Source organism: Pararge aegeria, chromosome 14, assembly GCF_905163445.1.
Source record: "Pararge aegeria chromosome 14, ilParAegt1.1, whole genome shotgun sequence".
Classification (NCBI taxonomy): Eukaryota; Metazoa; Arthropoda; class Insecta; order Lepidoptera; family Nymphalidae; genus Pararge; species Pararge aegeria.
Genome location: NC_053193.1, coordinates 14,852,154 through 14,878,784, shown reverse-complemented (window position 1 = coordinate 14,878,784; position 26,631 = coordinate 14,852,154). Strand labels below are relative to the sequence as shown.

The 26,631-nt window shown below is 37.6% G+C and overlaps 2 protein-coding genes across 2 annotated transcripts in view; one reads left to right on the top strand and one right to left on the bottom strand.

Moving 5' to 3' along the window:
* Nucleotides 1-13,470, bottom strand: part of LOC120629313 (coiled-coil domain-containing protein 40) — a 14,855-nt gene extending 1,385 nt beyond the window's left edge. Inside the window, exons 1-16 of the mRNA XM_039898221.1 lie at nt 13,242-13,470; nt 12,254-12,366; nt 11,725-11,863; nt 10,353-10,439; nt 9,250-9,382; nt 8,843-9,000; nt 8,284-8,397; nt 7,519-7,649; nt 6,457-6,599; nt 4,723-4,823; nt 4,107-4,289; nt 3,112-3,357; nt 1,941-2,109; nt 1,588-1,796; nt 977-1,192; nt 127-327 (exon numbers count right to left, since the gene is read on the bottom strand). Coding sequence (XP_039754155.1) covers nt 127-327; nt 977-1,192; nt 1,588-1,796; nt 1,941-2,109; nt 3,112-3,357; nt 4,107-4,289; nt 4,723-4,823; nt 6,457-6,599; nt 7,519-7,649; nt 8,284-8,397; nt 8,843-9,000; nt 9,250-9,382; nt 10,353-10,439; nt 11,725-11,863; nt 12,254-12,366; nt 13,242-13,388 — 2,490 coding nt within the window. The 5' untranslated portion in view covers nt 13,389-13,470. The remainder of the gene's footprint in view (nt 1-126; nt 328-976; nt 1,193-1,587; nt 1,797-1,940; nt 2,110-3,111; nt 3,358-4,106; nt 4,290-4,722; nt 4,824-6,456; nt 6,600-7,518; nt 7,650-8,283; nt 8,398-8,842; nt 9,001-9,249; nt 9,383-10,352; nt 10,440-11,724; nt 11,864-12,253; nt 12,367-13,241) is intronic.
* Nucleotides 13,445-26,631, top strand: LOC120629481 (intraflagellar transport protein 56). Its single transcript, XM_039898422.1, has 13 exons — nt 13,445-13,534; nt 14,207-14,335; nt 15,351-15,534; nt 16,487-16,542; nt 17,343-17,518; nt 19,809-19,868; nt 20,810-20,956; nt 21,897-22,020; nt 22,836-23,015; nt 23,350-23,547; nt 24,213-24,368; nt 25,517-25,623; nt 26,427-26,631. The coding sequence occupies exons 1-13, from the start codon at nt 13,445-13,447 to the stop codon at nt 26,629-26,631; spliced, it is 1,812 nt and encodes a 603-aa protein (XP_039754356.1).

Genomic DNA, 26,631 nt, shown 5'->3' with positions numbered 1-26,631 from the left:
CTAGTTTCGATCGCATGCGGGCCACTTACTCATGAGCTTGCTTGCAAATTTATCGGGAAACTGCTCGGGTAATGTCCGACAAAATTCACCTGATTTAGCCGCCAATTACATATTTAAAAAGGTTACCTTAGTAACTCTGGCAACATCAGCCTTGGCCAATCTCAGTTTATGATGGTACGTGGACTGTGCGGTTGTTTGCGAGCCGTGCGCCTTCTCCACGGCGACCGCAGCCCTGTTCTTCTCCATAGCTGTCTCCCTGCGCGTCACGTACAGAGCCAGATCGTCTGCTAATTTCTCACCAGTTTTGCGTAGTTGTTCGCGACGTACCTAAATGAAGGATTCACTTATTTTTTTGTTTTTATACCAACATCCTACACTATTATTACCACTAGTCTTCGGATTCATTTTCGGGGGGACTAGTTCGAATCCCATTTCTAAATATTCTAAGTTATGTGCGTGTTTAATTTAATTAATTATAATATCACTTGCTTTAGCCGTGAAAGTAAACATGGTGAAGAAACCTGCATGCCTGAGAGGTCTCCATAATGTTCCCAAAAGGCGAGTGGAGTCCACCAGGCCGTACTGGGCTCGCGTGGTGGCTAAAACTCTTATAATTCTGAAAGGATACCCGTGCCCTGTATTGGGCCGATAATGGGTTTATGATGGTGATACCATCGTTGCATATAAGTTTATTTCAAATAAGAACCTATATAGTCTGGGATGCAATTGTAGCAAGCTTTTGTTTTGAGCTTTTGTAGCAAGGTTAATAAATTCCTCGTTGTATATAGGATGAAATAACCCAATACCCTCGTACCGTAGGTACTCACCCAAAAGTGTACTTACCAATATTTCAAGAATCCCAGAACAAAATAATTAATAAAAATAGAAAACGGACGTAAATTTGCATACTTACACCAATTAATTAGAAACGTTACTTTGACAGGCAGTCAGACGACAGTTGTCTATAGGTACTTACTTCCATCCTATGAATTTCGGCTCGCATCTGACCGATTTCACCGGCTGCAGACTTTGCATTTTGTATATTCCTCTTCAGATCCACCGCTAATATGCCTTTCCTTTGCCAAATGAGCGCTTCTCGTTGGCCTTTTTCTAATTCCTGCGTAAGATTCATCTTTTCTTTTTCGAATGCTTCAATGTCTTCTTCAATCTGAATTAAGTCGCTTTCAGCATCCTGAAAGACAGATACTTCACTAAATTGAAGTCAATTACTAATGTTGAACGCTGTTGGCTTATAAGTGGGAAGTCCCAGGTTCAATCCCTGGCAAAATTTTCCCTGATCTGGTCTGGCGGGAGACTACGGCCGTCGCTAGTTACCATTACTGACAAAGACAAGTGACTTTGCGTTCCACTACGATTCCGCTTAGAAACAGATTAGTAAGAAAGCATGAATATGTATTTAGTAAATCAGACCTATTATACCTAATATACTTATACCTAATATTTTTTAATTACCTAATTTGCTTTTTCCAGGAATTTGCCTGGAAAAAGCAAATTGCCCCTAATGAATGAGCCTTTTAGGATATTGTCGTGCTTCCGTAACGGAATTCTTTAAGTGGGTAAGCTTACCTTCAGATTAGCGGTATACTCGTGTGTGACGGCGAGGTTGGCTCTCTGCGCAACCTGGTTCCGCTCGGAGGCCTCCTTGCGCGTTCTCTCCAGTACCTCGAGGCGGCCACGCAAGTCTCGCAGGTTGCGGTCCACACGCGCCCGCTCTTGGCCCACACGCTCGGTTTCCGTTTGTATACGCATGGTTTTTTGCTCGCAGATCTGTATTTCTGTTGGTGAAATAGATGCAGTTGTATGGAATCGAATGGAATAAAAAAGTCATCTTAATTTTTTTTTTCTGTAGCGTCTGTGATGCACTGATCAAAACACGTGAAACATATAGTCATTTGTGAAACATATAGCTAAGTACTAACGTTTATTTATAAGATTAATGTCAGCGACGATCTTGTGATGCTGAGCGGTCAGCTTTACCACGTGACCCTGAAGCCGTAACCACTCTGACTGCATGTTCTCCGTGCGCTCCCGCAGAGCCTTGATCTGCTGCTCCAATTCCTCAATGTGTCGCTCTTGCGGGGACTTTAACTATAAGATGATACACGATAATAATAATAAAATATAATAGTACAAACATAAAAATATGTGCACTGCTTACTGCAAATTATTATTAAGATATTCAGGTAACATAAGATATTTAAAATGAGCGGAGATAGCCCAGTAGGACTTCGACTTCACTTCCGGGGGGCCCAGTTTGAAGCACGCATCTCTAACTTTTCTAAGTTATGTGCGTTTTAAGCAATTAAAATATTAATTCCTTCAATGGTAAAGGAAAACTTAGTGAGCAAACATACATGCTTGAGACTCTCCACACGACTTTGAGGATATTATGGAGAACTCTCAGGCTTGGTTTTCTCTATAATGTTCTCAAGTGCATGTGGAGTCCAACAATCCGCACTGGGCTAGCGTATTGGCCTTAACCCCTTCTCATTGTGAGATTTCAGATTGACCAGGAGAAGACCAGGTATGAAAGTAACACGGGGAGAACGTAACAAATTAGTTATTGAACAAGCTACGTTAGCTGTACTGATCACCGAACTCCTCCATTTTAAACCCTCCTAACTTCAGTTGCATACCTCCGGAGTAGGTAGGTAGTACCTACTGCAAATTACTATTTACGATATTGAGGTAGTATAAAATATACTATTCAAAAATGTTTTGTATAGTATATAAGGGCAGCCCCGCACTGGTAAGCGCAGCGTTCGTCGACCCCCAACAGGGAGGACAGACGACATCAAGCGCGTCGCAGATAGTCGCTGGATCCAAGCGGCACAAATCCGTGGAATTTGAAACTCCCTACAAAAGACCTATGTCCAGCAGTGGGCGTCTATCTGTTGATATGATGATGATGATGATAAAAATATTCTGCTAAAGTGGCGGAAAGAGAAGTACTTATGTAAATACCCTGAATTGAAACTAAAAATTGGACGGTCTATATTTTCGTCCCGCAAAATCGGTTACGATAACTGCAAAAACTATAAACTACCCGATAATCCTATTTTCCACATCTTCAGTATATTGAATACTAACGTCAAACATCTCCTTGAGTGCAGTGAACTTTTTAATAATGATATCCGCCTCCCGCTGCTTCCTCATGACGACCAGCATCTTATGATCGTACTCCTCCTGAAGAGCTTCGATCTCCTTCTCCCTCGCTTTCACTTTAGCTAGATTCTCTTCCAGTATAGCGTTGTTCCTTGCTTGTCTGTTACGGTGCACTTCTATGTCCAGCATCACGTTCGCGTGCTGATTCTCCATTGACATCAGAGATATTTCCTAGAAGTAAATAAAACTATTTTAACTTGTATCGCCACATTCATCCCCCCTACACACAGTTATTTGAATAGTATTTGACAGACACCAGATGATGCATATAAAATATAAATGAATTTCATATCATTACAAAATTAACAAGATAAGACCCAGCCCTATCCTGTCAAAATTTTATTAAATTAACAAGTCTATAAATTGAGCTACGAGTATCTTTTTCGGCAAAAGATACCAATGAAAGTGATAGGCCTTAGTTTAGATATTTGTGTACCTACAACAGATTGGTACTATGTAAATCAAAAAAGTACTCTAACTTAGATGAGATAGCTTAGTGATTAGAGCATCGGGCTCGCTTTCGGGGATTCCCACTGAGTTCGACCTCCGGCATGCACCTCTAACTATCAGAGCTATTTGCGTTTTTAATAAGCAATTTAATAACGTGATTTTAACAGTGAAGGAAACATCGTGAGGAAATCTGAACGTTTGAGAATTCACCATAATGTTCTCAATGTCGTGTGAAGTCTACCTAAGATAGGTAGACGTCTAACTTGGCCAGCGGTGGACAACATTTTCAGAGGACCTTTTTTAAATGAGGGCCAGAAATAGTCGATCTATTTCTGGCTCTATTAAAAAGGTTATCTTTAATTTTAAAAAAAGGTTTCTATATCCTTCCAACCATTCAGATTTAAATGGATTTTTAAATTTTTATCATAAATCACAAGTCCGAAAAATGTTACTGCAACGACAGTTATTACCTGTTTCCTAGACATCTCCCTCATTTTCTTGATACCGTTAGCCATAGACTCGACAGCTTTATCATTAAGCAGGCACTCTTGAATATTTGTCAGAATGTCATTCTCCAATTTTAATTTCTGCTCCGTCCGGCGTGCAAGCTCATTCTCAGTGGATTTCAAAATGTTACTCATTGTTTGGTTTTCCTGTAAAACATTTTTAATATTGATTTAAAGTAAAAATATTCCTAGCATAACTTTCTCATAGCATAACTCTCTCTTTCTTATTAAGCGGCAACGTTTCTGATCCGTAAATCACCATTGATAACACGAACTGTTCGAAGACTTTGGTCTTAAAGTACTGAGGAAAATTCCTCAGACGAAAAAATGTCACGAAGTTCACCTCTCTCGAAATTGGACTTACCTAACTCGATCGAAATTATTAAATATTAAAGATTTCGTGTCGCATAATGGACTACCGGCTGGGTATTTGACGGCCGAGTGGCGCAGTGGGCAGCGACCCTGCTTTCTGAGTCCAAGGTCTTGGGTTCGATTCCCGGTCGGTGGGTTTTTGTGCGTACTTAAATGTAAATTTAAGTACGCACAAAAACCCACACCATGACCTTTGTTTTCAACTTACCGACTTTATAAGTTCTTCGTCTCGTTCGGTCATTTCTATCGCCTCGGACAGTTCATTTATTTGTGACTCAAGAGCAATGCGTTTTGCGTCCTCGGATTCAACTGTAATAATAATTGAAGATTCAGAACCACATATATGTATTTGGTAATGGCACAACACTTTATGAAAGTTAAAATGGGAGGACTCAGCGTTTCTTAAAAGGTTTAATAGATAAACAAGTTAACGGCTTAGACCCGAGTACGATGTCTTACGATGATCAGATAGAAAGGGCCTAAGTCAATAAAATAATTCCTGAGCATGCTCCGTAATTTGTCTAGTAGGATTTGCTACTGTCTAAACTGTTTTACCCCTGTGTGCTATTAATAAAACAAAAGTAGTTCTGTAAACTGTAGAATATAGGTACACGGCAGAAGTGAAACTTCCGAAAAGCAGCCTACGAGAAATTGAAATGGATATGGTAACTAAAATAGGAAAGAGAATGTAATCTATCTTATTCTTTCTACATTTATATATTATTTTATAAATTTATGTGTTTGCTTTTTTACCTACATATTCAATTCCCATGTTAACTAAAATAGCTTTATAGCATTCCCTCCCATACATTTATGTGTTATTAGTTTTATATTTTTTTTTCGTCTTACCGTTTATTACAAACACCGTGAGAACTGTTTGTTTCCCTGGGGTAAAAAAGGAACCTATGTTACTCTCAGGACTGTCATCTAACTCTATGCCAAAAATCAAGTCGAGTCGATTGGTGTCATACTTAAAGCGTAAAAGAAGGACAAACAAACACACTTTCAAATTTGTAATATTAGTAAGGATAGTAAGGGTAGTAGGTATGTGGAAGGGTATTTATGTGTTATTTTCTTGATCGTAACGCATTTTCGTTTCATCGAGTTTCAAATCACAACGGTTCTAAAGAGTCAAAAATATGCCGCTTGGAATTATTTCCAGTAGACCCTACTTCTATGATTTTTTTTTTATTACATAGTGTCAGGAATCATAGCTTAATACTATGTTTGGTTGAATGACTGATACCTAAACTGATTAAAAACTCGTACTGTAGATATCAGTGCTCTCCCTTGTGTAATTATTTTAGATACAAACAAGTAAGACTATGACAATTATATTTTATTTTGAATAAAAGTATTTAAACTTAACATGCAACATTCCAAAAACGATTGAAGAAAAATAATGTTTATTTTTGGAGATTAGGTAACTTAATGTAATGGAATTAATGTAATGCAAGGCAAACTTAGTGTTATGCAGGGTAGAGCAGATTGATTGCCTTTTAATTTGTCTATAACTAGGTAAAAGTTCAAAAACTATAACACAACTTGGTACTGACTTACTTGGGGTGTTTAGTGGGAACAGATGAACTCACCTATCTAATGCAATTTGTAAAAAACTGATGACTTATAGCTAAAATCATGACCCTCTCGTGATATAATAAAATATACACTTACACAATGTGTCATCTCTTGATTCAAACGTGTCTCATTGTAATATGGAACTTTGAAAAAGTAGATTGAAACTGCATCGTTTACTACAAGATGATGCTTCAGTCGCTATAAGACTGATGTGAAAGGCATATACTATTTTCGCCATCGACGGTAGGAGAGCCGTAGCTTAATTAGATAAAGCACTCAGGCCGCGATTGCAAGAGTCGCAGGTTTAAATCCTGTCAGTTCCGAAATTTTTTATATGCATTTTAAATTTATAAAATACACTTACACAGCTTGTTAGCGCTATTGAGGTCGTACATCAATTTTTCCTTGTTCATGGCAATTTCTTTTCCCTTGTTCATTTCATCCATCACCATTTTTTTCGTTATCTCCAAGTTGTTCAGTAGAGTGTGGTAGTTTTCTTGTAGTGATCTACATAATCATTTAAGCAATATAAATAAGAAATATTATGAAAAAAGAACTCACTTTTAAGGTGTATTCCTTTTAAACTTTTGAAAAGGTGAGGCGCGTTTTGCGTTAATAACAAAATATATAAAAAACATCTGTTGCAGACATTTTTTACTTATTACAATTGCTACAGAACGTAACATTCAAATTCAAATTCATTTATGTTTGTAGTGACTCTACCACCGGTTGGTAAAGCAGATTCTACCGAGAAGAGCCGGCAAGAAACTCAGTAGTTGCTCTTTTCCAACATGGTGATGAGAGCGAGGCTGACTGCTTCCAATCTACCTTGTCGTTAAGAAATTCATCAAATGTATAGTAACCTCGCTGTATTAGATGTGTTTTTACACATTTTTTACGACATATAATTAAAACTTGTCTCAGTATAATAGCAGAGTTCCTACTTAAAAAATCTCATTATTATACACTTATTTATATTGTAAACATACGGAATGTTATAAATTTTTGTCATTAAGAAAATCAAACGTTATAACCAAATAAGTCCTAGGTAATTAGGATTGGTTTCTTTTTCAAAGTACCTATAGGTGCAACTTATCCTAGCGCGGCAAGCGGACAGAGTTCGATACCCGGCACGCACCTCTTACTCTTCGGAGTTATACATTTTTAATTTAAGCAATAAAATAATACTTGCTTTAACGGCGAAGGAAAACATCGTGAGGAAACCTTCACGCCCGAGAGTTCTCTATAGTGTTCACAAAGGCTTGGAAAGTCTGCCAATCCGAAATTGGCCAACGTGGTAGACTACGGCCTAAACCCTTCTCATTCAAAATATTCAGGATAAATAAAGATGAGGACTACTTATCCTAGGCGTTACCTGAAACTCACTCGCTTTGGGCGGGATTTATCTTGTACTTGCTTTCATTACCTGTAGTCATCTCGTACGGCATTATATCCCCTGTCCCGTTGCTGAATATTCACTAGCACGGAGTTCCAGAGACTGACGAGGCGCTTTTTTTCCAACTCCAAATCTTCTAGTTCAGCACCATATGCCGTCACCTATAATTTCATAATCACGTAACAACGAAATCAGTCTAAATACGAAGGTATAATAATTAAGTATTATTTATTTTTTAATAAAGAAAGTAAACTAATATATTATGTATTGAAGATAACTTTGTTTATTTTTTTTAATTGCTTGTACTTTTGTTTCATTTTTTTTCTCGTGTGCGATAAAGTATTTTTGATTGATTATAAAAATTAAGGACAAATAGCTTTAGTCTTTCCTTTTTTTTATATTCCTTTACAAGCTAGCCCTTGACTGCAAACTCACATGCTGGCAAGTGATGATGAAGTCTGAAAAGGTAATAAGCTAACCTGTTATGTTGAGTTGGTATTAGGGTAGTTATATTAAAACCCATACCCGGGACATCGTACCGGAACGCTAAACCGCTTAGCGACGCGTCTGGTAGGGTAATAACTAGCCACAACCAAAGCCCAGACCAGAGAAAATTCAGAAAATTACAAATTGCCTCATCGCCGCTGCCAGGAATCGAACCCCGGGCATCCCTCTTAAAACCGCAACGCTTACCACTGCGCCCGGAAGGTCCTCGAAAATTTAACGGATAGTCCGAAAACAGCGTACATTGTAATCAGATTACTCAGGAAGTCTAAAAGAACAAATAATCCTTACCTTGTCATTAACTTTTTCCATTTCAACATTTTTAATTTCCAATTGCTTTTGAAACATTTCCAGTTTGGACTCGAGCTTCCACACCTCATTACTGAGACCGTAGATGATTGTGTCCTGCCATCCAATAAAGTAATCATGAACTTAAATTAAAACCAATTCAAAATAATACATGGTGTTATGTCCTCGAACGACGTATCATCTATGTTTTAAAAAAGCTATGCTTTTTAAGAATTGAGAGCGTAAAAACAAATTCGTTTTCTATTAGAAAGAGAATGTTGCAATGGCAATGTCATTAAATTCTCAATTTTGCAATTATTTTTTAATTTGTACATTTAAAAAAATTAAATAAATAATACCTCAATTCCTTATCAGATCTGACAAAATTTTGCAAATTTTTTAAATGGTCCATTTATAATATATAAATATACATCGACAATAAACACATCTGGCCCCCAAAGTAAGTGCTTTCATTCATTTCATAAAACAAGCTATCTGCTATCAGAATGTTATGAAATGAATGAAAGCAAAAGTAGGTCCTTGAAATAAATGAATTTTATACCAGCTGCCTTTTGTCATCGGCCAACGCTTTCTTTTCGATTCGCATCTTGTCCGACATGCGTTGGTTGACGGTCAGGTCGGACTCCGTCTCCTCGCGCCACGCCTCCAGTTGACGACAGAGCGTAGTCAAAGCTTCTAACTCTTCAGATGCTTCTCGTTCTAGGTCAGAAGTCACATTTGTACACAATTTATTAGAATGGCTTCTCGAAAGATATCTGCTGCTTTCACTTTACTGCATTTAAAATAGTGGTCTCGGTGATATATTTATTAGAGCTTACATACAGCAGGAAAATTGCATATATGGCAAGAATCCTCCTCCTACAAAAGTCCTCTGCGCTGCGCCAGGGAGGTCGCCAAGATTTTCAGTAATATTCAGTAGGTACATATTATTTTAAGGGCATAAGTTACCAGTTATTATATTTTGATCCAACGTCTCCTTCGCCCTCTTATATTTCTCATTTGATTCCTTCGCTCGCAATTGCGCTTGCTGACGCTCCTCGGTCCTCTTCGCCAAAGACGCTTCATACTCCTCTATCATGACCTAAAATACTTTTGTGGTTATGTTACATAATTGAATAAAATCTTTTCATTGACTCCAGTTCACTTTCCACCTTTATAGCTCTTGATAATAATTATATATTCTCTATGACAAGGCTCCCCAGGGAGCCCTGGGGCGCCGTAGAAAGTACAGAAATGCATCGCGAGGCGCTCCTTCGGTCAACAAAATCGAGAAAAATTTATTTTGGTGACCTGTGCTGCGGTATAACGGCTTGCCCCCGCTTTGAATGATTTGTTTAGATCACCAAGCGGTCGTTTCCAATTATGATTATAGCCCATCAAACCATTTTTTTTATAACTAATACGGTATAGATTAAGCAGATAGCCCACCTTAAGGTAAGTGGGACACCATCGCCTACAAATAGACACACACACACACACACACACACACACACACACACACACACACACACCCTGCAAAGTGTTGCTCTGTGTCCATCAACCTAAGGTGTATTACAGGTACATCTCATGTGCCTATAATTCATTTGGTTCTCCAGATACACATGCACACGCTCGCATAATCACTCAAACTCACAACAAACATACAGACACACACACTCACATACACACACAGCCATGCCAACACACGCACACACACACACACCCCAACAATTATGTTTCTTGCGTGCTGCACAAAATAACTGTTTACTTCAATTATACAACAACTTGGTTTGGAACATAATATAATCATAGCTGAAGTTCCGGAGATGGGCGTGGCGGCTGGAAAGCAGTTCTAAACTTTTCCTGACACCAGTAATTGATACAATGTAATCTGATCATAAATATGTGAATTTTGAATTTTTGAATTACACAGGCAACCACGCCCTCTAGACCGGAAACCTAAAAATTGGGGCAGCGTAGTGGGTCTATGCTCTAACGCCTCTCTCGTACGAGAGAGGACGCCTGTGTCCATCGATGGGAAGCTAGGAGGTTTAAAATCAATGCAAACTTACTCTTTGAGCATTAGTGTCGTGGTCATGACGATAAATCATTTCAAGATCCTTTTCATATTGCTGCTTGCTAAGTTTGAGTTCGTCACGCTGAAAAATATTAATGAATGAATGAATGAAAACACTTTTATTGTACACCAAAGAAAAAAAGTAGTTACAGAGATATAAATACATATGAAGTGAGTACAATTTGGTGGCCTTATCGCTACATAGCGATTTATTCCAGGCAACCAATGGCGTAAAAGGAAAAAACATCGAAAAGAGGTAGGTGGTGCAATAAATAAGATTTAAAATATATAAATATATTACATATAAATACAAATAAAATATATAACATATAACATCCTCAATTTATATGAAATATTATTTGATTATAATTAAAATTACACACTTAAAACGATACGCTTCAGCGATGTTCGGCTGATAGAGACAAATAATGATCCTTCACTAGATTATTCTTATATTAGTTTGTTTTTTTTCATTTATACAATTAACAGCTTCTGCCCGCAACATCGCCTGCGTGGACGTCAGCATTGGGTCTAAAGCTTCGCTCGTTAACAATTTTATAATCCTACAACGGGATCTATTTGAGAGATCGGTATAGAAAGTACATGTCCTTTTCCATAGCATAGGTGACATGCATACCAAATTTCAAAGCTGTCTGCCCGCGAATTAGCTTGTTAACAGTTTTCAATTTTCCCTTGGAAAAAACTTAAGGGACTGGGATAAAAAGGTAGCCTATGTTCTTTTCCATGTCAAAGGCTACATGCATGCCAAATTTCACCCAAATCCGTTCAGCCGTTTTTGCTTCATTGAGTAACATTCAAGTAGTAATATTAGTAGGATTATATACCGAAATGACAAGCAGTTACCGTAACAAAACAAAAGATCTAAATATATCCTTTTAATTAAATAAATAATTGAAATAATCATAAACCAGAAATATAATAATGCATGCATTGCATATCTTTTGTCTTTTGTCAGGTGGCAGGCGTTTGCCGTGGCTAATTACCACGCTTCCGAAAAAAATGTGCCGATTCCCGAGGTATGGGTTTAGTATTAATAAAACTGCTACACCTATAACAGGTTAGCCCGTAACCATCTTAGACTGCATCAACACTTACCAGCTGGTGAGTTTGCAGTTTAAGTTGTGAAATTTAAAAAAAACTGTGTAATTATGCAATGATTTTGCGATAAAACACGGGCTTCCCGCGGGTTCTTAAAACCATTATATAAACTCGGACGAAGTGAGCAAAAGCTAGTGATATGAATATTATTTAGTAATACATATTGCACCTTAGAAATGATCCCTACCGGTTTTCGATTGTACATTTTAGTTTTAATGCATTAAAGTAATATAAATAAGCTAATGTACCAATTTAACAATTTCATTCTCAGCTATTTCGTTCTCTTTCTCCAAAAACCGTGTAAGTGTATCCTGGAAGCGCTTCATCAGTGGATGAGTGGAGTCCAGAACAGCCGGCAAGGCGCCAATGTCCCTCTTACTGCGCCATCTGAGTACGGTACATAAGATAATACTCAGCATTACATGCTTACGTTTCAGGACATATTTTAATATTTAATTTTGTTATTAAGCACTTTGTGAAACAAATTGTAATTGGAAATTACTGCATTTTCTTAACATAACTGTAAAGGGGAAGGAAAGTCGCTCGGTCCTAAGCAGCACGACGACATCCACGGCATCCATTTTGTTTAGTAAAAAGTGCATCCTATGATCCTTTTACAAGGACATACGCGTTTTATTTTAAGCAATACAAAGCCTACGAATCTCCGCTTACTTCATCCGATACAATAATGATCAGGATTAAATCTTGCTAATTTGTTGAAATTGTAACTAATTAGGAATTTATAACACAGTTTTTGAATTCTCAATTGTAACTCACTCATCAAAAGCTTCCCGGCCAGCTCTGTTACACTTGCACTGGTCGAAGGGGCACGCGCAACATTTGCAAACACCGTCTTCCTCCCCAGGAATTGCGCAATCGCATACATCCTCCTGTAAAAATATTCATAAACCCATAGGCAGTTATGTACCTCACGAATACAAGAAAGAAAGCTCGACTCCACACATGATTTTCTTATGAAATGTCGCAATGAACTCCAGGAACAAATGTATATTCGACCGTGCTACCTACCAAAATAGCTAACCTATATACATGGACTTCAATCATGTGTCAAGTTATACTTAAGGTAAACCAGTAGCTATAGATTGGTTGTTCTCATAGGAGATGGGTTTTAGTATAGACGGTATAGTATAGACGCTGCTCCAATGCCATCAAATAACGCCCAAACCATTAATATACATTTCTAGGGATCCCTCGCGACTTCCACCGCGTATAAGTCAATCTTAAAAGATAAACATATGTTGTCGCTAACTCCCTTTCAGAACTTTTAAAGGTGACCTTTCTCATACGTGATTCTATGGAAAACTTTAAACGTTTACGCAGCTCTCGCAACTCTCAAAAATATAAAAAAACCGCGATTTTGAAACATTCTTCCTTGGTGCTATGCTCCTATTTCTTAGCTTGATGATATATAGCCTATTTGGCTAAGCCAATGCCAATGGGCTATCCAAGACTGAAATTATTTATCAAACCGGACCAGTAGTTCCTGACATATTCTCGTTCAAGTAAACAAACTATTCAGCTTTATATATTGGTATAAGTTTATGCACCTAATCGGTTCAGCTTGATTAGAGTCGAAATAAACTCAGTTGGAAACTCGGGTTTCAGATTTCAAAATATGGATTTAACAGGTAATTTGGTTGCAACTTTCCACAGATCCTAGCGATATTTGGCGTCAACTGAAATACAGAATAGATCTGCTACAGGTCAACTTAAATAAACTTAAATTTATGTTCGAAGCTCATACTCTCGGATAGATCATAGTCTCATTCTTGTAAAGGAGGCAGGTGTCCTCGTGTATGACAATGTCGTGGTCATCTTTTGGGCAGATGCAGTCAGGTGTCAGCAATCTATCCGGCTCAACTTCTTCCGTCGTACACGAACAATCCGCCATTAATTTATAAAAACCGTTTCTGTATAACTAAAACTTCTCACTTCTTATTCTTAAAAATGCGGAATAAAATCAATGTATCAAACAAAACTTTTTGCCTATCGTTGCTTGATCAAGTTTTGTCAACAACTTATTTGTTATTGGACCTGGTACGTTGCTATGGTAACAATAAAAGTGGATGCCACGTAGACAGAGAAGTGTCTACGGGATGCCATGCTTATCCACGGCAACGTTTACAATTGGTTGCCTCAACAACATTTAAATTTCTAAGTTTGTGAGTATGAACTCATGACATGATTGATTGGTGGGTAGTGGATAGCAAGCTTTATGTTGTCATGGGAACGTAATGCACAACATTAAAAAGTAGCATGGCAAAAATAATGATAAAGGTTTAATCCAATAGAATATTGTTACGTTGTCACTAAGATAATTAATTTTGACACATTGCTTGCATTGCATTGCATTTTTCTCAACTGAAACTTTTCAAAATCTCTCAACTTTAATACCATGGTAAGTAAGTTTGCACTTGTCCTTTTTATTGTAAACAAAAATTTATTGCTTTTCAATAAAAATGTTCTACTAAGTAAGTACTAAGTACTACTTCACAAGCTCTTTTTAATAGTCAACTCGCTTTTCCAAATAATTAGTTTAAATTGGCCAGAGATTACACATAACCCAACTTTTTCTCATGAGGTGAGGTATCACCAGCACAACTCGCAAGGGTAAGAGATTTACTTCCCGTTTTCAAGGTGTAGGGTAGGCTTGAATTATGTGATAGGTAAATATGTTTAGCAGGTCAGTTCTAATCCCTCTCTTTGTAGATTCTTAGCCGATCCAAGCCAGCGGGTGATACCCGAGGTAGCAGCAGTGGCTCAGCTAAGAAAACCTTTCCTGAACTTGAAGATTTTATCCTCAAGAGGGATTATATTGGAGCTATAACTATGCTAGAGGTTTTATAAATTTTACATTATTTTACCAGTTCATACCACTACATTCATTGATACAGGCAAATGTTTAGGCTGGTAGTGAATTTTGGCAATGGAATGTGCCTATACTGAGATGATCCAAGAAATACTGTCTTTCGTTTTGTTCGAATGCGATGTAATAAGTAATCTCTCCTATATACAATGGATTGATGATCTTTGGTTAAACGGTTTCCATGTCAATATTATAAACATGGATATCAACACATTACCGGCCCACTTCAGGGCAACGGTAGGATACCCCACAATGAGAAGGAGTAAAGGCCACGCTGGCCCAGTGCAGATTGGTGGACTCCACATCTTTGAGAGCATTATAGAAAACACTAAGGCATTAAGGTTTCCTCACCGATTCGCCGCCGTGTAAGCAAATGATATTTTAGGGGAGTCCATATAAGTTCGAAGCACTATTCCAGTTGTCAAAAATACTCTGAAATTGATGAGTTTGCATGAATTCAATTTTGAGTAAACAGCCTGTCTACCCAAAGCTGTAAAATGAAGCAAGTTATCTATACGAAAATAGGTCGACATAAGGTCGATATAATATGTGATTTTAAATGAAACATTATCTTTAGGATTCTTGAACCACATCTATAGAAGTTTTCTAACTTCTAAACTTCTTTAACTCAATCTAAGTATATGTGTGTTTATACATATACAATATATTTCTACAAATATTTAAATTTCATTAATTCTTATTTTTGGATACATTTATAATTTTCATTATCGAATACATACATTAGTAAAGACCGAGGCAGTAGGCTTGGCTATGAGAGAAAGATCCAGAAAATGTATGCTCGAACCTCTCTTTTGACTTTACAGTAATATACGAAACGTAACTGTCCTTCTATCTATCTTAACTAACTTATATCTCCCTCTAACTTCCTTTCGCCTCACCCTATCACACCTTTCGTAACGCTCACATCACGCACTCACTAGCTTACTTCATGAAGTGTTACTTTAAAAATCTTGATTCTGAATTCAGTTCCTGAAACACGAGGGCAACGTAGACGTATGGGTGTCCGTGTGGTCGGCATGGTGCTGGTTCCACCTGGGGGAGTACAAGCGCGCGCTGGACGAGTATCTCGAAGTGAAGACGAGAGAGATGTTGGACGCGCGAGTTGCTGACAACGTGGCTCTTGATCTTGCTGTTTGCTACTTCTATTTGGGTAATACATTTAAACTAATCTCCCTGGTGCAGCGGTGAGCGCTGTGGTTTGAAGTGGGAGGTCCCGGGCTCGATCCCCGGCTGACGCTTTGGGAATTTAGAATTTCTGAATTTTCTTCGGCTTGGTCTGGTGGTAGGCTTGGACAGAGACCGCTAAGCGATGTAGCGTTCATGCACGATTTCGCGTGGAATCCGATTGCCTCCATACTCCTAATAGGTTAACCCATTTCCATCTTAGACTAACTTGTAGTGCTTTAAAAAAAATACGTGTCGTGTCGTAATCGATATAAATGAATAGACGTAAGAGTAATATCTGGTAAACAAATATTTTACACTAATTTGACGGCAGATTGCCGCAACTGGATTTTTTTTGTGTGATGAACATTAATGTTTTTCAGTGTCTGTTTGCTTATCTGTATATTATAACTAAGTATATATTATTCATAAAAATATTAGTAAATAATATCTTAGTACCCATAACACAAGCTACGCTTACTTTGGGGATGTATAGCGATGTGTGTATTGCCGTAGTATATTTATATTTATATAGTTATTTACACAAAAATCCAGGGCCCTCCTGGGTAAGAATAAAAATTTATCTTTACCCACAGCTTCACCAACTCTCCGAGCCCTGGCGCAAAAGTGGAAATAATATCCAAATAATATATGTTTAATAATAAAGGAGGGTAAACTCCTATTCCATTTTCCCGTGCTCTAGAAGGTCTTCATTAATTAAAAAGGTCGTTAATTATATCTATTGTCAGGGATATAATCGGGGGATATAATTGTTGTCTCCTGCCAGTGCTAGCCCTGCTTGTGGACTGGCATAGGCTATTGATGGACCTTTCAAAGTAACTTAATTGTTTTGAATAAAAAGTTTTTGCTTTTGTATTATGAGTCATATCTTACCTGGAAAAAATATAGACTTTAATTTAAAAATAACTTTGTTCCAGGCATGTACAAAGAATCTCAGGATACGGTAGAAAATGCGCCCAAGTGTCCACTTAAGGCAGGTATTTTTCAAGTTCCTTAAAGCAAAGTTACAAACTGTATTGGATTTCTTTTGTCTGCTGACTCTGTGTGTGTGTGTTTTTTCATTACGGCTCTAGTTAGACATTAACATGTAATATGAGTATAAAAAATTTACAATACGTAATTGTACATAGTAAATTGTTTATTGTATACGTAGATTTGTTATACTTTTCTCTTTTTATGTACTTTTTGTGGTGTGAAACAAAAGTATATTCATTCATTCATTTATTCATACATTGATTCATTCATTCCTACAATCAATTATTCATTCACATTGCTAAGTAATTGACGCGTTCAAGTTTCTAGCACTACGGAGGATCAGTAGGACCCCGTCCATTTAGAAGGGGTACGGTACTTTGAAACCCATATCCTAGATTTGACGCGGCACTATATCGTGACGCTTAATAGTTGGGTGATCACCAGACTATATGAAAGTTACTGTCGCCTTTTAAATCGTTTTATAGTAACTATGGCTGATCACCAAAACCTAAAGAGACCGATGACCAACTCCCTTGAAATTTAAATTTAAACATGATAGTAAGGCGCAAGTGAAAAAATAAATCTGTACTTCATTACTTTAAATGAGCCTGGCATTACATCGGAATCCACGCCCTTTAGACCGGAATACAGCAATGCTGATTGACGGCAGAAATAAGAACCTACATCCGCTGATGAGCTCCTCAACAAAAAGCTTACTTCCAAATTTACATCAACGCTCTTATAACACAGAAATCGGTGGTATAATTAGTTCTGAACAATGATATGAAATCTTTCCAGTGTCGCCTCCAATTTCATCTGGCACATAAACTAGGGGATGAGGAGGCTCTGATGCAATCGCATGCAATGTTGCGCGACGTGCCCGAAGACCAGCTCAGTTTGGCGTCTGTGCACTACCTGCGTGCACATTATCAGGAGGCTATCGACGTTTATAAGAAAATGCTCTTAGAGAGACGGTAATTTTTCTGCATGCTATTTGATAAACGACTAAGACGCCAGGCAAGTATATTTGCATCGTTCGAGTCCATGTAGGACTGCGGTGCATCGATAATGCAGTCCTATTTATATCAAAGTACCCACACTCAATGTCATGAACATAAAGGCAAATATGAATTTATAGTAATCAAAAGTTTAATTATTTACCCACTTTATAAATTAACTGTAACATATTTTAACTGAGACAGGTAAGCGTGAACGAAATCAGTTGAACAGTTTCGGGATCTATACTAAAGCTTTCATGGATTTTGTAGAGAGTTACGGTTAAGTTTTGAGGGCTTTAAAGTTAGTACGAAACAGTTTTAACGTTGGAAGGTTACAATTAATAAAATAAAACTAATATATTTATGACGTTTTAAATTATGATAATATCATTTACATGTTCGATTATACTCAACTTACTTAAGCGTTCTGGTCCAATAACTAATTGGATAGGCTTTCAAAAATTTAAAAGTTCCAAGCTCCATAAGTATCCAAAAGCCAAAATTCAAAAGTCCAAAGCTTTTTTGAAATTTAACACCAAAGATTTTTACTTATATTTTCGTGGTTAATCAACATTTCTTAAATATAGTTCAACGGGTACATACAGTGGCGTGCATAACCCTTTGACCCAGGGTATGCACAAGGTGTTCAGCACAAACATAAAGTAAAATTTATATTTTAGATATGTCGGATAATCAAATTACTTTACGAAAGTTATATTTTTGATTGATTTATTACTATCGTCTATCTACTGCCAATTGAATAAAAGTACATACCCTGATTTACGTCACAAAATTATGACACACCATTCGGCAGCATTTTCTAAGCACACTGAAGATGATAATATTATTTTCCAACATGTTTTTAGCGTCTTGATGAAAATTATTAATATCACAATATCCTTTATCATTTCAAACTTTACGTATATTGGACAATAAAACAAAAGGAAAGCAAAATAATCGATTGGTGTGTACAAAGCCGCTTAGTCAAGAATAGTTTTCGTAATATTTATTATTACACATACCTACGTTTTACTTTATCACCTTTTTTTGTGGATATTTGTAACATTGGTACACACCTTCCTTTGCGCATGATTTCTAATTTTACGATAAAGGGATAGAAATTAAAGTTGTCTCTAAGTACTTTTTCCAGGCACACTGAACCCAAACAAAGACCGCACGAATAAAAATGAATGAATAAACTATAAAATAACGTTAACACATTAAACTATCACTACTCAAACTTTTATAAGTTGCTGAATTTATGCACTTTAACCGTTTATTTATCACCAACGCCATAGAGCATTGTTCGAAGGTAAACAATAATGGCGATTGAATATGCTAATGATAATATTGCAATCGAAATTAGTCAAAATATGTCTTTAATTTTTTTGTAAGTATGGGTACGAACGCTATTTTATTTTGATATGTCAACAATAAATAGAAACAATATTTATTGTTAACTTTCTCACTTTCCAATAATTCCTGGAATACTTTTCATAAAAAAATCAAACACGTAATTGATTATCCACTTCCGTAAGCAGTGCTTATAGACACCCATACATAGAGAATTTATGAATGAAACTGTTCACACAAGACCGATGCTAATCTTGTAAGTACAAGCGCACGATTATAACATTACACGACACACACTACTAACTTGCACGCACACATCTAGCAGAACGATTCTTTCTTTGGGCGTGCTTATTTTATTTGATATTTCTATGCAACAGTAGATGGCGTCATATGTCGAGTGATTCATAATAATTGATTTACCCTGCAATCGATAACATGAGATTTAAATGATAATATAGGTATTTTTACGTGTTTTAAAAGGTAAATGTTTAGCATTTACGGTTAAAAATTAAAATACGAAGTAGAAAATTTTATTTTATAAGTTATACCTACGCATCGCGCGCGCTGGTTGCGCTGTCGCCTGTCTAGCGACAATTGACCTAGAAGTTTGGCCGCTCATTACTAGATGGCGCTTTCATATATTTTTTACTTGGTGTTTTTTTAATTACTAAACTTTAATGGTCCTATCTGAAGGTTCTTTAAGACCCTGAGGGTAGGGTATGCACTGCTTATTTGCATATATGCAATGCACGCCACTGGGTACATACCACGTTAATATTTTTGCATTTGTCGATATTTCGACCCAGTTGCATCGACGGGACTTCGTAGGTACGAGATGTCAAGTTGGATGTCACGGGCAGAATCAGACTACCCTACGCATTTTAAATGAAAACTAAAAAGTTAATGTTTGCAGTTACAAAAGATACGAAAATGAAGACACAGATTGGGTGAAAGTTTTACCGCATATTCCTAGGTGCATTTTCAGTATTTTCAGGCTTAGTATTACACCTACTTAGTATAGAATTATAGAAATAGGTAAGTATTCTTTATTATGGTATTATACCATAAGTAGAAAGGTATCGGTATAGCATAAATAGAAAAGTATCGGTAAAACCTTATTAAAAACGAATGTAGATCTTTTTAACGTTAGTTAACTTAATAATTGTTAATAAAGTTGGTTCAAGGATGCAGTACTAGCGTTATTGAAGAAGGAATAGACCTATCATCTTAACCGATTGGTATAGGTATTTTGCAGGGATATATTGTCTCCAGACTTATTCTTATATCTGCTGTCTGTAAGTTCTAAAAACAGGAATAATTCATTTATTGTCATTCCCAGTTATGTGCCCATTTTTAGCCTCGCAACACGTTGAGCTATATCTGTTATATGTACACAACCCCAGTTCAGGAAAAACAGTTACTGAACTGTGATTCTTTTACGGATTTTCTAATTTCGGATAATCTAAATATACTCGTAGCTACATCCATTGCCTTCTGACCGACCTAATGTCTCAGAGCTATAAGTCTTCGCTGCTAACATGCATTGTTCGACCTTGGAATTGGGAGATAATTTTATTGGTTTGTACCTGAACATCTCCAATCCGCTTTATTGGTTTCACCATGGTTTCCTACTATAGCAATTAGTTAGATCAATTAGATTGGATCACGTAGAGATAGCCTGAACCTATATAGCTCCATCCATTGTCCGCTGAGTGACTCTCAGAGCTGCAAGCCATCACTGTCAACATTGTCTGACCTTGAGAAACAATCTGATTGGTCTAGTTCTGATCATATTCAATCCGCTTCTTTAGTTTCCCTATCGTAGGAAATGCGCCCTTAGTTTAATAAATAGCTTTGCCGTATTTGTTAAGCTTTTATTGAGAAACACATTAATTCCATAAGTTTTTCTTCCAGCACCTACATGGCATTGAATGTCTACGTAGCGCTATGCTACTACAAGCTGGACTACTACGATGTCTCCCAGGAGGTGCTAGGTGTGTATTTGGCGCAGAATCCCACCTCAACTGTTGCTGGGAACCTGAAGGCATGCAATCTCTTCAGGTGAGACCATTGCTATTAACACATACTCGGCATTTAAAAAAAGACTTCACGTGGTATCTCTTGGATTGATAGTTTCCTGCGTTTTAAACATAAGCAACCGGGTGATACTTTATATTTTCTAAATTTTGCAATCACGTGAATAAGTACTCAAATGCTTTTGCATATCAATATCAGCACTCATCCACCTACGCGTGTCAACATGTGCGCTTAACCACGTCCACGAATCAACGTGAATAAGCACCTAAGCGTGTCAACACTTTTGCCCAACAACGACCGCAAATCAACACTATCACCAAACAACGTCCGTCAGGGAACATGAATGACAACTCAACCACGTCCACGACTAAACACGAGCAGTGAGCCCCAACGGCTTCTGAATGTGTACATGAGCATTAAAGCACGTTTGACCACCTTGGCGCAACGGTGCGCGCTGTGAAATTAAGTACGAGGTCCCGAGTTCGATTGCCGGCAGGGGCCATTTGGTAGTTTATAATTTCTGAATTTTGCGTGTGCTTTCACGTAAAAACCGATTAGGCGTATGACTACCATACTCCCTAACAGGTAAGCCTGCTACCATCTTAGACTGCATCATCACTTACCACCAGGGGAGATTGCAGTCAAGGGCTAACTTGTAGTGGAATAAAAAAAAAGTCCGCATGACACCTGAATACGTTTACTACTTAAAATTAATGAGCACTTATCTGCGTCGACATTATTCGACGGTTTAAATTTTGAATTAATCGGTAAAACAAACCGCATCACGACTCAACACGGCCAATGAGCTCTCTTCGCAGTACGCATATCAACATAAACCCATACGCGCACTATGCCTACGGGTGAACGATCTTTTATTATATTTAAAAAAACGATCGAAAAAAGAACGATCTTTGAATATTTTTTTATGAAAATTGCCAAGTTCATTAAAGTACGATGATTTTAGGTTATACAATGGCAAGGCAGCTGAAAGTGAACTGAAACAAATATCTTCGGACCAGCACACTTTTGGACAAGATTTGGTGAAGCATAATCTTGTCGTTTTCAGAAATGGAGAAGGTTCTTTGAAAGTAAATACTCTTTGATTTGCGTTATCGGAATAATCACATTTTCGTAATCCCAAGGTAGGCAGATAAGGAAATTAAAAAAATTAAGGGAAATTTTATATTATTTTATATCAAATTCGGGTTGAAATCTTTGAGATGTCTTTCGATGAGTTAAACAACTTCAAAAATTATATAAAACGTGAGCTTATAGAACAATCCTAACAATAACAATATAATAATATTATTATCAATAATATTATATAAGGATTTCTTAATCGATAAAAAAAGCTAGTTTATGAATAGCTCTAGCTTCATAGCTAAACACTAATTCCCTATAAGATGATGATAACCAAAAAAATAATTACCTGGCTATGTTTGTTCTTCTTAGACCAGCGCGCGTTTGGAGCCCTCATAGCTACAGGTTTATGTATGAACTCCTTACATGTATAGAGACATTTTATTATGATATTGCTTATTTTACGATACCATAAGGGTCCCACCCTTATGGTATAACTTTAACAATTATTCATTGTAAAGTCAACATCTCCCGAGGTTTGGTGTGGAGTATACGGATTGCAGTAATTTTAATTACACCATACACATTCTGCGGCTGTTCGCGGAGTATAGCAAATTTAGCTTAATTTTCATAATAAGGGTCCCACCACTTTTGTTTATGGTTATCTATACATATATTAAAATCGTAGACTAGCCGTGTCTGTCCATAAAATATATTTGCAAAAAAGTGTCTAGGAGACGTTAGAAATCAGCAAAAGAACGTAAAAATGCAAAAGCTAGTCTTTAATATAACCTTTAAAATAAAGTTACAATTTATCTAACAGGTGCTTCCAGAACTCGTAGATGTTGTGCCAGAAGCCCGGCTGAACCTGGCTGGTTACCGACTCCGTCACAGAGAACCCCTGGAAGCTCGTACGTTACTTGAGCCCCTCCAGCCTACCTCACCACTGCATTACATACTAAGGGCCGTGGTGGCTGTGCGGCTTTATAACGAGACTGGGGATGTAAGCATTCAACCTACCTTTAAAATAACCAAACAATATTTGAAAGTTTCATCACATTATATTTAGTGATTTCAGGTCTATCAGTAGCCTTAGTAGAACAAGATCTCTCGGAAACGAAGTGTCATTTTCGCATATCAAACTCTGTCTCGTCAAATATATATCGTGTAAAATGGTCTTTTTTTCACTAAGGATTTGGGTGATGCGTAGATAATAAAATATTTAACATAAAATATTTAAAATGTGTATGAGTTCCAAACTATACAGTCCTGGGCCGCTTGGCCAGCGGCTCCCAGCGACACCTTATCTTGAATTTATGGAAAGAATTACTATCCAGGAGGAGCAATTGAAACTAGCACAGCAGAGTTTCCACCTCGTCGGCAGTTCGGCTTCAGAATGCGACACGATACCCGGACGTCAGTGCATGGCCTCTTCCTACTTCCTCGCGGGGCAGTTCGAGGAAGTGCTGGTCTACCTCAACTCTATCAAGAGCTTCTTTGTCAATGACGATACTTTTAACTTCAATTACGCTCAGGTAAGGATTCGAACGTTGGTTTTTACCATCTAAAATCAGCTGTCAAACAAACTCATTGTGTAAATTATATTTATTTACTTATTAATTAACTTCATTATCATCATCATTATAAACCTCTGAAAAGGAGGCCAAAGTCCTAACCAATAGGCTATCACGGTTTTTTTAACGCTGATAATATTTTTGTCTACGTCACCAGTGTTTTCTCACATTAGTTCTTTCCCATCAGTAAATAACTACTTCTTATATATTTTTTTTCTTAAATACTTTATCGTAGTTATCTATAGGTACTGAACTAATTTTGCAAATTGTAACGATGCTATTTGTTAATTTTACTGAGTTAACAAAGGGTCTACATCACCCTAAAGAAGCCCGGCAAATCTACGCCATTACGACTGCTTCCGGAATCTTCCATGGACCGACGTTTTAAAATAAGCTAAATAAAGGCCGCACCTAGTGACAACACTTTGAAGATAATATAAGGATAATATTATCCTTTGCTCAGGTACAGATGTGTGCTTTAAGATAGTATTGTTTTTGTATTAAAGATATGAGACATGGATTGAATGTGATAAGACATGGATATGAGAAATGTAGCCTACTGGATTCGCAGGGATCTTATCGATGTGTTTTAGTATATGTAATAATAATTAATCTCATATTTTCAGGCCAAAGTAGCAACAGGCTTTTACCGCGAGGCAGAGGAGAGTCTCTTGGCCATCCAGGACGAGTCCATGCGAAACTCCTTCACTTATCTGGCCTGCCTTTGCCGCTGCCATGTCATGAACAAGGAGGCTCACCACGCCTGGGAGATTTGTGTTAAGGTTAGGGTTCAATAAAATACATCGACTAATTCCCTAACGTAAAAATTGGTTTGTGACAAGATATCGATGTTGACAACATTTGTGTTTATTTATTTCCTGTAGGTGCTTTTTTTTATTAATTGCTAATGTCAGAGATATTATTTATCATTTAAAATATCAGATAGCATTTTGTTGATGTTACTGAGTAACAAACAGTTTTATACATTATTCGAAGGATAATAGAAAAAACTGATAAGCATTTCCTTAGAATTAAGGCTATTACCCAGGTATCTCCTCGAATCGGTAGTAAGATAAGTGAAGCTTGAAGACATTTCTTGCAAATAGATGAAGTAGTTGGTAATAGTCTAGAAATCCTCAAAGATTCTGTTCTGTAGCGAATATGTTATAAACGAAATGGTTTTAAGAAGTTCATGTAGAGGGGCAATCCGTCGTTATGTCAAAATAGGGAATATTTTGTTTTCTTTCTGTGGCGCCACAGACTGCCACGAGTGATAGCAATCGATCGCAGAAATTGTTTGCATGAGTTTATATTTAATTTTGGAAGCTATGTATTGTTGCGATCTGCGTGCTATCGAAGACTGTGACGGATTGTCTGTGACTCATTATCATCATCAATTACCGGCCCACTACACGGAACGGGTCTTCTCTCAGTCTGAGAAGTGTTAAGGCCGAAGTCCACCACACTGGCCCAGTGCGGACTTCACAGGCCCTTGAAAACATTATGGAGAACTCTTAAACATGCAGGTTTCCTCACAATATTTTCCTTCCCCGCTGAAGCAAGTGACATTTAATTTTTCAATTTAAAACGCACATACCTTCGAAAAATTCGTTGGTAAGTGCCGGAGGTCAATGTCTGTCCCCGAAAGGTAAGCAATTGCATACTGCCCCATTGGGTTCGATTCTCACAACTGGAAAATGTTTGATATGAGCATGAATGTTTTTCAGTGTCTGGGTGTTTATATGTATATTATAAGTATTTATGTATTATATTCATAAAAATATTCAACAGCTATCTTAGTACCCATAACACAAGTTACGCTTACTTTGGGGCTAGATGGCGATGTGTGTATTGTCGTAGTATATATATTTATTGCTTCCGTAAATGGGGCCCTTAAAGTGTAGGAGCTCTAAATTCTCTTTCATTGCAGTCCGCTGGTACTCCGGACAGCTTCGCGCTGTTACAACTGGTGGCAAACGACAGCTATCGCATGGGACAGTTTCTAGTGGCTGCCAAAGCTTTCCACATGCTTGACAGGTATGGAAGAACTATTTAATAAAAGCACAAAACTTTATTAAGTTGGTAGTTTGGAGTTTATGGCCTAGCATACTACTAGTTTCATATTCTACTCCTTTCATTTGCTCTATGTGAGTGCACAACGTCAGAAATGAATATTGCCTACGTTCGCGCTGTGCCTTAAAGATGGATTTAAAGATTTATATATTTCAAAAAATATTGAAGTAGAAGAAGTACTTCCGCCTTGCTTATTTCTGCTGCCAAGCAGCATTGCTGTATTCCGATCCGAAGGGCGTGGTAACCGATGTAATTACAGGCCCACGAGGCTTGATGGACACAGGGTAGCACTTTGGAGGAGTGGTTCGTTGCATGCCCTTCAAGTTGTTGCTCTGTTTATAAGACCAATCTACTTAGTTTCTTGCCAGCTTGTTCTCGGTAGCATCTGCCTTCCGAATCGATGTAAAGTCACTACAAACAGACCGACTTGACGTTATAAAAGTACTTATAAACCTACTTGAAATAAATTGTTTGGTTTTTACCATCCAGGTGGGCCGTCTGATTGGTCTGTCAAATATTAATACTGTAAAGAAAATTGGTTGTCTGTAAAATCGGTTTACGGATAGTAATAAAACGTGATAACGTGCGTCCGATAGTTGCGACACAAGCCAAACGCTAAGGCCGATCGTGCCTCTCTATCGCTACTTCCGCGCTCCTGCTTGCACGCTTGGCTCAGGCGGAACGTGACAATGAGTTATCCTTTCTCGTGCGTGCAGCCGGCGTTCATCGATTTATAAGGTATTGTCGCAACAAAAAAACTTTTACAGGTTAGACGGTGGTCCGGAGATGTGGGAAGGCTTACGCGGGGCAGTGTGCGGATGTGCACAGCTGGCTGCAGCGAATGCCCCGAACGCTACAGTGCAATTGCGTGATGCGATAGCCTTGCTGCGTGGACCGGGAGCGCACCCGCGTGCAGAACATATAGCGCGACCCATCGTGAGGTGGGCGCAGCAAAATAGGATACCAGTGTAA